The sequence below is a fragment of the Thunnus thynnus genome, chromosome 3 (assembly GCF_963924715.1).
Source record: "Thunnus thynnus chromosome 3, fThuThy2.1, whole genome shotgun sequence".
Classification (NCBI taxonomy): Eukaryota; Metazoa; Chordata; class Actinopteri; order Scombriformes; family Scombridae; genus Thunnus; species Thunnus thynnus.
In genome coordinates, this window is record NC_089519.1 from 15356195 (window position 1) to 15369218 (window position 13024).

At 38.3% G+C, this 13024-nt stretch overlaps 1 protein-coding gene across 1 annotated transcript in view; it reads right to left on the reverse strand.

Annotated features, from left to right (window-relative positions):
- Positions 1–13024, reverse strand: part of glra3 (glycine receptor, alpha 3) — a 56913-nt gene that overhangs the window by 31319 nt on the left and 12570 nt on the right. The window contains exon 2 of the mRNA XM_067584442.1: positions 2333–2463. Within this exon, the coding sequence (XP_067440543.1) occupies positions 2333–2463 (131 nt within the window). The remainder of the gene's footprint in view (positions 1–2332; positions 2464–13024) is intronic.

Consider the following 13024-nt stretch of genomic DNA (forward strand, 5'->3'; position numbering starts at 1 on the left):
CTTAGCTGGAAAAAGTAACCTTTCACAACAGTGTTAATTTTTTGTCAAATTTTAAAACTGGATCAAAGATGACACCAAGATTTCTGGCATGAGCATGAAGGTTAGACACTAGGGGCCCAAAGTGATTAGCTATACCCACAATGGAGTTGGAGGAACCAAATAAGACCACTTTGGTCTTACTATCATCTAATTGGACAATTTTTTGCCATCCAATATTTCACATCCTGAAGGCAGTCAAGGAAGGACCTAACTGTGTTATTATTATTATCACCAGGTTCTAATGAGAGGTATAGCTGAATGTTATCTGCGTAGAAATGCTGGGAGATATTGTATTTTTGGAGGATGAAGCCTAAAGGAAGGATGTATAAGGTGAATAATATGGGCCCTAAAATGGAGCCTTGAGGTGCTCCACAGGTAACGGGAGCAGGCGGGGAGAAAAAGTTTCCAATTTTGACAGAAAAAGATCTGTCTGTTAGGTAGGAGGGGAACCATTGGAGGGCACTACCCTGGATACTGACCTGGCGCTCGTGACGGTTCAGGAGAGTAGTATGGTCAACTGTATTGAAGGCAGAGCTAAGGTCTGGTAGAATTAGTATGGCACATTTACCAGAGTTAAAAGACAGCAGTAGATTTTTGGAGACTTGAAGTAGAGCTGTGATGTGGTCTGAAACCTGACTGAAATTTCTCTGTAATATTGTTATTTTCTAAATACGGACAAGAGCTGAGAATATACTATTTTTTTCCATGATTTTAGATAAAAATGGCAACTTAGAAATAGGCCGGAAATTATTTAGAACAGTTACATCAAGGTTAGGCTTTTTAATAATGGGATGTACTACCGCATGTTTAAAGTAAGAGGGAACACAACCATTAGCTACACTACTGCTTATAATGAGAGAAAATAGGACCTAAAGTGCCAAACACTTCGTTTAACAGGCATGTAGGAACAATATCTAAGGGACAAGTAGTTGGCTTAGTGTGTGAGACTATGTCTTTCATATGAGCAAGGGACACAGGCTCAAACTTAGGACAGCAGAGCAAGGAGGGAGGATGGAGGGGTTGTAGACAAGAGGTGAAATAGCAGAAATATGAGAGTCATAACAAGAAAATGGTGAAAATTTGGCATATTAGGTTTTTGCTATCTAGTTCTTCCTCTTGACTTGTCCTTTACGTGATATGACTTGAGGTACTGAATATCTAATTTTTCAGTTTCTATATCCAGTGTCTTTGAAGAGCATTAAATGTGTTTTAATGTAGAAGCACTTTATTGTGAAGCCACTTGTTGAGAATGCCACTGAGGTTTGCTAACATTATTATAACCAAATGTTGTACGATGTATGATTAATGAGAGAACAATAAAGGAAGAGAACTGGATTTGGATCTTAATAAGAAGAGTTCAATGTTAGCAACTGGAGTTTAAAGTTTGTAAGGGATCTGATTCTGGGCACAGTACCAGTATTGGTATGAAGAACTGTGCCTGACAAATTTAATATGTTGGCGGGGCTGTTCTCAGGTAGTGGTGAAAGGTTATGTTCTCTAGCAAGTGTTTACATGGGGCTCTATTGATCAAACATACAGGAGGCTGCCTCTCAAAAATTATAAAATAAAATGGAGTTGAAAAAAAATCATTATCTCGTTGTTACACAAGAGTTTCTGCTAGGGGTGAGCCTGAATACAAATACCTTATTCAGCAAAGCACAAATAGTGTTTGTTTTTTTTTACAAACATTTATTTCGTACAAATATTTTAAAAATTATTTGTTTTCGGGAAGAAAAAAAACATGTCAAATACCAGCATGCAGGTCGGTTACATCACTATCTCTCTCCCCTGCTCCGCTGTTATGTCTATCGACAGGTCTCAACGAGGGAAATCACATCCACCTGCTACATGACGCACATTTCCTTATTTGGACATCACTCTCGGAGTTGGGGGTGTTCCCCAGAGATAAAGCTGAGCTACTGACACAAGTGCCAGACCCCCAACACCATATCAGGAACAAAAGAGCACAAACTACTCCTAATTAATAAATTACAGCAAATCCAAGCACAAATCAATCAAATGCGACAAACTAGAGGAAACCTCAATGCCAAAGGACCAACACCACATCAGAAACAAAAGCCCTTCTAAAAAGTTACAGAAATAAAAGTACCTAAAGTACAGACACAAACATCAATCAAGTATGACAAGTCAGAGGACAAATACTGGGCTCTCTGCACATCCCTAGTTTCTACATTTGTCCATGTTACTGTGGACATGGCCTCACAGAACTCCACTTTGCCCTGTCTGCTCCTGTAGAAAACACAATACATACATTAGATGGCTTGGTAGGTACCTTTAAAGTTCGGTCTTATCCTGGCATCATATCCAGATGTCCTCCCCATCAGTTTGTCCAGAAAATCAGAAGGAGACATTGGGGCCTGCCGTGTCCTTGCAGCATTGTCCACCTCCTTACTTTGACCCACACTGTCACAGAAACAAAACAGACACATATAATACAAGTAATTGTCTGTGACATTTCCACAGCAGGATGTGTGTATTGTGCTTCTCTCCTTGTCAACTAATGTAAGAAAAAATGAGTCAAGTTATCGACAGTTCATGACAGCTTTGATGTTTGCTATTCAAAACACCTGGGACCAGATTCACAAACACCCTGAGGATAATATCTTCAAAAGACAACTTTTGAATCTAAAACTGCCAACCAAGGAGTTGTATGATTTAAGAAACGTTTCTCAGGAACTCTGAGAGTTGAGGAACAGAAGAAAATCTGAAAATCCAAAATGGAGGAAGCTGTGGTATTAGCTGTATAGCTGCTCTGCTGTAGTATTAACTACATAAAAGAGGCTTGGTTTGCAGTCAGTTATGACACAGGAGTGGATGGTAGAAATATATTTTTACTGGGCAAAATTGTCACTAAGTCACCAAGTTTTTAGCCCTGTTTTGTGAGGATGTGCCAGTGAATTTCACCAGACACCACAAAGCTCTAATGAATCAAAACACATTTTCAATGTTGGTATTTAAATGGTATAAAGTAAAAACCTGGAATCAAGCTGACAGTTCTATCTTTTGTTTTCCATTGCCCATCATATCATGCCTTGTTTGAATCATGGTAGAAAGAACATGGCCTGGAATAACACTGATCACATGTGAGTCTGAATCATTCATGTATCTGGACTTTAATACTTGAAACATTTGGGAAATTTCTGCCTTCAAAAAGTCATACAAGATTCAATACTGATTAATACTGTATGCTGTCCACTGTATTTCATAAATATATTCTAAAAAAGTGAATCCAGCATCCACAATGTCCACATCAGCCAAAGTTGTCCACTTCTTCTCCTTAGTGTGTGTTTCTTTTAATGTGTATGTTAAGTTTTGTGTACACACTGCAAACCAATTTCCCTCTAGGGTAATAATGAAGTTAATCTTAATATTTCTTACATAGTTGTGTAATATTTGTTTACTTATTTGACAGATAAATACTCACTAACTCTTATTCACTAACACTGCAACATCTACACTGTGGTGTGTGATGCTTCATCAGCAAAATTATGCTTCATGAGGTGTGCTTTGTGCTCGGTGCAGTTTGTCAGTGTGTGTGTACATCAGTGGAGGCTGGTCCATAAAGGCAGAGGAGGTTGCTCCTCCTCTATTTTTTGAGAGGCAAGAGGGAGATCAAAATATAAAAAAGAATATTTGGTTGAAATAAACCATTACCAATTCTCAGTATTATTTATGAAATATTTTTTTCTCTCTTCTATGGAAAAAATCCATTATTGAAATTCTGTTTAAAATGCTTCAACAGCGACACCTGCAGGACGGGAGGAGAAATAGTAGTCTGCGAAGTGGTGGTGGTGGTGGTGGGGGGGGGGGGGGGGGGGGGGGGGGGGCAGAGGAGGACGGGTGCCTGCTGTCCTCCACAGGGCGGGCTCTCTCACATCAATTTAATGTTTCATGTTTTCATGCTAATCTATGATTGGCCAAGACACGTAAAATGACACTCCAAGGGAGGACGTCCTCTCTATCCAATCAACAACCAGAATGCAATATTGACATCATGTTGGTCCAATGATAGTTTCTAGAATTCATCTTCAATTCTCTCCACTGTAAGGCAGAGTAGCAGCAGTAGATGGCTGCTTGCGTTAGCCAATACAACAGTTGGCTTGTTGTAGCAGCCTGAGGGACTCTTTATACATCCATGGAAGGACTGTTAAGGACTGATGTTAAGCTAACGGGAGAATGGATTTGGACTGTGCGACACAGCAGTGGCAGGACGCCTCTGGGGAGGCTGGAGAAAGAAGCCACTGGAGAAACAACCAGGAGAGTCAGCTTGTTTGTCATTGTTGCTAATGATATCAGATGGGTTAAGCAGCAGCCACAAAGTTCTGTTAACTAACAAACAAGATGACCAACAGCCACAAATGGACATTATGACATGAATACTTCATCTCCATGAAAGAAAGAAGAAGACGTCAGATAACGTGAGTCAGATACAGCTTCTCTCTCTCTGTCTCTTTGGTCGCTAATTCCATCTCTGATGGTTAAATGTCTCTGTGGCTGTGTGAATTTATCTCCTTAACAAGAATACAGCAGAGATCATATAATGTGCTGTTTACAGTGAGCTGTCTGAACTCACTCATTCATTTGGAATTGATCCAGTTTTTAATTGAGTGATTGTTCAGTCACCTGTTGATGTGTGATTAGTGAATAAGTGTGCAGGAGGTCTGGCTGCTTGCCTGTGACAATTTCTTCAGTTCGTTTTTAAGCTGAGTCGTATATTGAGTAATAAGCTTAAAGTTACTAGAATAACAAGTGTTAACTAGTGGTGTAACGCATCGTAGTTGATCCGTGATCCGTACGGATTGCGCCCAACGGTTCGGCACGCATGTGAACTGTGGATTAATTGCAAAATTTAATGTCTCGTTCAAGACAAAGTAAACAAACAGCTGAAAGTACAAGTTATGGACAGACTATAATACTTCCTGATGTGAACCTACACTTTTAGATCTGTGAATGTTTTTAGTGTTCAATCTTTCTAGTATTCAGCACTGATCTGTACCTGTATCAGTTCATAAGCTTTGTTGTACTTTATATATTTCTGTATACTAAGAAAATACATAGGAAACATGTAAATGATGTGTAAGATTGTAAGACTCCGTGTTGGTTTTCCTCCTGTCCTCCCCAATTTTTTGAGTCACCAGCCACCACTGGTGTACATGTGTATATCAGGCTATTTTATGTCATGTTTTACTTCATTTACTGTTGCTCACTGTCAAACAGTCTCTGTGATCATCATGTCAGTAACATTAGTCATTATCGTTGGCATTAAATTAACAACAACATTTTGTACAGACATGGCACAACAATGTGTGTGTGTATGTGTCCTGGGATGAATGGGTAGTAGCTTCTAAAGGTCAAGGTAAAGCTTGATGATCCTGAAACCACACTTGTGGATATGTGTGTTTGTCAGTTGTGGGCACAGACTGTATATAACACCCATTGGTTTCCTTGGCGCCGGTTTGAAGCCCAGAGTTGCTGCTTACAGTCGGCGCCATCTTTTTCGTTTAGAGCCAAGACCTTCAAATAAGGAGTGTGGAAACATGCCTTGTTAATTTGGACTGAAGTTAATGCTAACTTACTGGGAACACTAGTGGTACAGACTTGTGCTGACATTAGCTAACTAACATGGTTGGTATCATTATCAAGTAACATTAAGTAAACTTAGCAAAATATTGCGACAATAGCCCAACTCAGTGTGAGTCCCAGAACCAGGAGAGCAGCAGGTGAGCCAAGTGTCAATCACAGCTGTCAATCAACGTCCACACTGAATACATCAAAGCTGCTGTAAGTCTTCAAATCTTATTAATGGAGCAATAATTTCCAAAATGACCACCAGCACACTTATTAGAGGGCCTGAATTTAGCGATTGAGACCAGAATAACTCATTGAAAAATGTATTGACTTAGTATTTCATGAGAGAAGTTGATGCTTTTTGAAAGGGAGTCAGTTGGAGTCAGGGATTTTTTGGAGCCAGCACCTAGTGGCACCACTAAGGTACTTCTGCACTGACTTCAATTTCAAGCTGTGGTTGTTGCCACTTGGTTGGGACAAGAGAGAACATTTCCAAAAATAACTGTTCACTGCAAGAGTTGCACTGCTAAACACACACACACACACACACACACACACACACACACACACACACACACACACCCTATTCAGCAACATCCATGTGTAGTTTCAGGATAATCAACCTACACTTTGGCATTTGGAGGTTGCTACCATTTAACCCAGCAGGGAGTAGGCTTATACAATCCTGAGAACAGAAAAAGGGTGTTTATCATGAGTTTGATTACTCATTTAACCTCTTTTAAATGTGCACTCACACTGGCAGTGACAGAAAGAGACAAAAAGAGTACTCATTCATTTCAAATGAGCTCTGGGAGACAAAGAGCGACAGAAGGCGACAGCTGGAGGAGCGATTTCAGCGACTTGGAGACAAGAGGAAGTTGAGTAGAATTCTACTACATGCAAGTGAGTAGAAACAAGTAGTGATGACTAATAGAAGGGCAGATGTGTTCAACTAAATCTTTTTTTAATGGCTTGTGTACTTCTTAAAAAATAAATATATCAGTACTCTAGTTTTTGGATGTTGTGTACTTGTGAATTGAAAATAAAAGAACTGGCATATGTGGCCCTGTGTTTTTATGCTTTGTTACGCAGCAACATCAGAAGGTTTCACAATTATTTTGGCCTTGACTTTCAAATGTCCCCTGATTCATGTTACTTTAATGTGACTATCTGAAAACCAAGCATCACACTATAAAAATCTTGATATCACATCTATCATACTCTACGCATACGCAAATGATTCCAGCATGTGATAACAGTTTTTATTGGAAGTACTTTCTACCTAAGAAATAGTCCCAGTGAGACCTTGACAGTGTGTTGGCATTGAGACTGTATGTCAAAACCTACTTGAATAGAATAGACAGAATACAGAATATTAGAGCTGCAACCATTGATTGAAAGAAAATTAATCATCTATTTTTATAATTAATCATCATTTTAGTAATTATTCAAGAAAAAGTGGCAAACATTTGATGGTTCCACTTTCTCAAATTTTCTGATTTTCTTGGTCTCACATTATACATTGAAAATTTTTTGCTTTTGGATTGTTGGTCAGACAAAACAAGACATTTAATGACATGACCATGTGTTATCATGGACATATTTCACAGTATTCTGATGATTTATAGACCAAACTATTCATAAAGGAATCCATCAAATAAGCAGCAGATTAATCAATAATGAAAATAATCATTAGTTGCTGCCCTACAAAATATTACAAGAATGAAAAACTAAGTTTGATTATGTTACAGTTATTCTGACTTTCCTTCATCACTTGAAGCATCATGTATGTCCTCAGATCTCATGACACTGGCCCTTCTGGCCCTTGAATCAAGAAAAACAGCAGGAGACAGCAGACCGTTTCCCTGTCAAGCTCATCATCTCTGGATACAAATCCCTGTTGTGATTAGGGAGGAAAATACCATCAAATATAAACTCAGACATACATCTGTTCTCATTGTCTTGTCTGACTTCAGCATCATCTAGCTTGGGAGTGATACAATCTCTCATTCTGCTCTCAGCCAGAGAGCACTGACACAGCCTCTGGGAACTGAGTGTAGATCTGCTTCCTGGTTGTTGCATCACCACATACTCGTTGTCTGTGCTCATGGATGTGGATGTGTCTGCTAGGAGTGTGTGAGTCATGCGCCACATCATGTATGTGTGTGTGTGTATTTATTTTTGTCTCTCTGAGACAACAGCCCACACATTGTTTCTACCTGGCAGTGAATGTGGGCACTGGTTCAATTCCATTGCCAACACTGGCAGTCGATGCAGGTGTTTGTACCTGTAACAAACATGTTTCTTTTTGTCCTTGTTTACCGCTGGCCATACTGCCACGAAATATTCATGTTTTTCAGGATGAATCCAGGATGAATCCAAGATGAATCCTAATAGGTTTGCTGAGCTGAGCTTTTCTTCAGTGTCACAAACATACATACATACATACATCATGGCATCAAGACAGAGTGGGACTCAATTTCAGCCTATGATTTAAATGATGCACATGAGTAAATAGGTGAGGGACGTATGGAGAGAAATTAGACTCAATAAAGATGAGAAATGTGTGTTACATGATTTACAAATAAAAACAGATTTATAAATGTGTATTACAAGTTCTTTTGCATTTGTTGTGTGTTTGTGGGGTTCTGAGACCATATTGAAACTTTCCAATCCACAAACATATGCTGCGTTTAAGTGCTGGTGGAAAACTCGGACATGCGGCTTTTCAGCGCATTCATGCCTAATTTCAAAATGGGAAAGAAATTTTTCGAAAAAGATTAAATAGCTCGTCACCCTTTCATTAGACAACAATTAACCAAGTATTTTTTACATGGAATATTCCAGTGTCGTGGCTTTAACTTTGGCAACTTCAAATTCACTAACTCACGTCCATAGAAGACAGATTCAGTCTGCCGTGTGTGATGATTTAAAGAGCATCTGTTTAAACAATTTTTCTCCAGTTATCTCTGCCAACCCTAACCTTAACCACAACTTAAGCCCTAACCTCAACCAAAACAAAATTCAAACGGGAGGGAAACGCACCTCAGAGTGGGAACATACTTCTACACACAACTGTCCACATCCTGCCTGCTTCCTAACCACAGCGTGCTTCTTCCCTCCACAAAGCTACACCAGTGAGTGCAGGTAATGCTAAAAATTCATTATACCGTGGACTGCAGTAATGTAAAGTGAATAAATGTTAACTCTTGTGACAGTATCTAATGCATTTAACACAATGTTTGTGGGAACGTTTCGGCTTTAGCTAGTGCACTTATTATCTGTTATTTAACAGATAATAATCTGTTATTTAACTAATAATAAGTAAGTAATTTAACAGTTGCTTGCCAAAATACAAGCCAACAACCAAGACATGGTGTGAATTTGTTTTGAAGGAACTTCGATTAGTATCCTAGGTATAGCTTAACGAAATTCTTTTTTTTTTTTTTGACATGTCTCTTCACTGGAGTTGTGGCTTTGTACAAGGGTGAGTACCAATCCTGCTTATGTTACAGACCCATGTGTGTTATGAATAACATAAGTATAAGGAGTAAGAAGTCTGGTTTAGATACAACGTTTTCTATGTGCATCCATCAGCATCCACTGTTCAGCTCAATGACAAATTTAACTCAGTGAACAAAGTGACAAATTTAATAGTTTTGTGCATCCTTCTGTAAAATGTTATCTGATTTACTTAGATATTTAATCAAGTAATTGTTACTCCATTTGTGCATGTTTTAAAATTTAGTCCAGGATCTTTAAAAAAAATTAAGATTCTCTTAAGTTGCATTGCTGGTATGTGTTAACAGCTTTCAAAGTAGGTGCAAAATACTTTACAAAATTGCAGTTTAGTATCTCTAAGAAGCTTGTAATTTTTCCTCAGTTTTCATCAGCTTTCTCTGTAGTGATGAATTCATTTAAAACTAGTTAAAGTCATCTGTCAGACACTGGACTATATAACAGCATATGTGTATTATGAAAGAGGAAGCTCTGAACAGTCTAGTATCATGGTGTTTATATTCTTTAATTGTCTATGAATCAATGAAAAAAGCATGAAAATGCATATCAGAATTACCAAGTTTTCATTCAAGTAAACATTGCATCCAGGACTATGAAATTATTATACAGCAGGTGAAAGATTAACATTGATCAGTGTGGCCACTGTCATATGCAGTTTTCTGCTAAAAACATTAAGTTTTTTATTGTGGGATTGTGGGCACCAAAAGAACACGTCCTCAATGAAATAACACATAGTTAAACCAAAGGTTGAGATGTGTTCAATGTGGTGATCGGTATCAGTGAAACTGACAATGCATGAAATTGAAAGAGGAGTGACACAATTGGACAATGCATTTGTGAACACCATAAATTACGCACAAATTGTAATACACATTTGAAAATCTGTTTTTTATTTGTCTCTTGCAATCACACATTTGTCACCTTTATGGAGTCTAATTTCTCTTAATAGGGATGGGATATTAAAAAAATTCTACTCTCTTAAAATAATTTTACTGGACTATGAAGTTCAACTAATTTTCAAAAGAACTGCACTCCAGGTACTTGTCAGGAGCACACCACAAGGGAAACAATCAAAAGCCAAAAAAGCTTTTTACCTCTGCAAGATTTCTCAGAAATCTCTATTACTCTGTGCTCAGCCATGTAAGTTCATAAAAAGAGAGATTTCTGAGACATCTTTCAGAGTGCGAGAGCTTTTTTGACTTTTGCCTGAACTCTGAAGCCACACTGCCTGTAACCTCGAAAAAACATGGACAAGGAGGAACTTTTGTATGTAAAACATGACGAATTGTCAATTCTAAACTAATCTCATAGCTTTTTTAGTGTCTTACAATGCAATCAATGCCCATCATCATCTTAAAATGAGAGAAAATCAAACTAAATGCTTTAGTCTTATCATTTAATTTCTCAGTGTTTCCATTGTATCCATTTTGTTTCAGTTTCCTCCTTTGGACTGTACAGTTAACAGTAACACTCATGCAGAGTTGTCAGCTCAAAGCATCTTAAATCAGCTGCTAAGCTGCTTAGGTTGCTGTAGCATTACCTCTCCCCATCCTTTCTTCTGCTCTCCTCCCCTCTCTTTCCCTCTCCTCTCTTGCAATCTCTTGTCCTCCTCTTCTTTCTACCTCCTTCCTCTCCTATACTCTCCTCCTTTAAAACATGAGAGAACAAAAAGGAAGCGATGTAGAGAGACACAGCGTAACATCCGATCCTTATCAATAATGGATGAGCTTTTAATCTAGAACTACTGTCTCTTTCACACAAAAGGCCATCTATAGGGAAGAGGGGATTATATTTAATGTATTTTTCTTTCTTGTTTTAATCTGCTCCTACTACTATGACCATTACTACGAGTAGAGCTATTGCTGCTACTACTACTACATACTACCAATAATAACAAATGCACTAGTGGATTCTAAGTGGAGGGGTGAAGTGAACACACTAGTTAATTCTCATTTAGATTTAAATTGCATAAAACACCAAGCTACTGATGTGTGGATGTGCAGCACACAAGTCAATCACCATGTTGATACTTTGAGATTTCTACACAGATTTCTACAGGTGATCATCAAGAGCTCATAATAACAACAGTGAAGGTCATATAGTTGAAAGCACGATGTTTGTTTGAAGTACATGAGGACAAAGATTCTGATAGTAAATCCAATTAATGTGACTGCTTGTGGCCATAAATGTCACGTTCTTGTATCATCACAATCAAAAATGTGAAACTTTACTTTTAGGAAGACAGCCACTGAGCCTAGCATAGTTTAGCCGCACTTTAATTGGTTAAAGAGATTCACCCTATAATGTTTTTTTAATCTAAACTGGAATGCTAATAGGTTGTGCCTTTGTGGGTCCTTTCTGTTGTGCTGCCACATTACACATGTGGTGTGGATTAGCGCAGAGACAAATGTGTCACACTTACATGTGTTTTGTGTATGCCTGTATGTGGCCAAGCATACATCCGACACTTAAGTGTCAGTAACTGAACAGCATTTCATTGACAAGCTACATTTTCAGTGAAATAAGCAAGAAGATGAACAATAAGCAAAAATGAACATAATCAAAACAACATTGTGAAGTTTGGAGCATCTATTAAAAGTCTGCTGTTCAATGGCTGACTGTCTAGACTTGACACACACACACACATGCGCGCACACACAGAACAGCCTACAGCAGACTTTTAAAACCAAGTAATAAGCAGGATATAGCATACAAAAACATGATATGATCCTTTAAAATCCTTATAAAAGATGCATGAGTGAAGACAATGCTCACTTAGAATAAGCTAACGGCCTTCAGTTCTTTGAAACAACGGGTTGAAAACAGACCTGTGACCTTTATCAGTGTACTAAAATCCAGGTTGGCTTACACAACCTAATTCCAGCCACCTTCTGCCATTCACGTTTATTTTCAAATTATGCGAAACACTTGCTTAATTACATTTGCAGAAACAGATAAAAATGTACAATAAATACATGGTAAAGATCAGAAAGATAAAGTTGACATGATCCCAGTTTCTTATTAATCTTAGGTCTTAACATGTATGAGCCAGTCAGAGGCAGACGCCAGCAGTGAGAGGAAGAAAAACTAACACAGGAGTAGTGACAGATGCTGCAAAGGCAATCACATTGTGCTGACATTATTATAAAATGTGAATGATTCCCCCCATTTTTCAAGTAAACTTAAAAGTAGTCATATGAATATGTGAGCCAAATAAACTGAAACACTTGACAAGCTGGTACAGCTGTAACAGTGTGGTTGACAATGTGCCAGAGGACGGGGCACCTGGCTCCATAACCATACTGTAGCAAAAACAAAGTATTCATTTGCAGTGAATTTGTCCACTTCATCTGTTGTAAGCCATTATGTCAATATTTGTACATCTATAATTAGTTTCACAGAGAGCTGTATCCATAAAGTGTCATTCCACTGAGGGTTTAATGTTGCCTCTCAGTAACCCTTTTTTTAAAGTTATCCCAATATAACAATTTATTTCATATTAATAAATAATTGACATGAGTCCCATACCATTTGTATTACAGATCTCTGTATTCATAACAAAATGCACAGTACTTAACCTGTTTTCGGTACAGTGCATTCTATCAGCCTCTCCATTTTTTCTCGGTACGTGTGAAACATAGCTTTGAGAGTTCGACCTGGAAAGAATAGGCAATGTGTCTGTTGTTATCTGTTAACTAAACCATGCAGGTTAGCCCAACCCACAGCAACTTCCATAAGTTTCTACCCATGTTTAAGTTGGACGAGAGGCCAAAATCCATGAGTTACACTACAGAGGGAGGCAACAACACTCCACATAAAACACTCATACCATTGAGAGGTGGGGGCAACTAAAACAGTAGAAACACCTTCAATAACT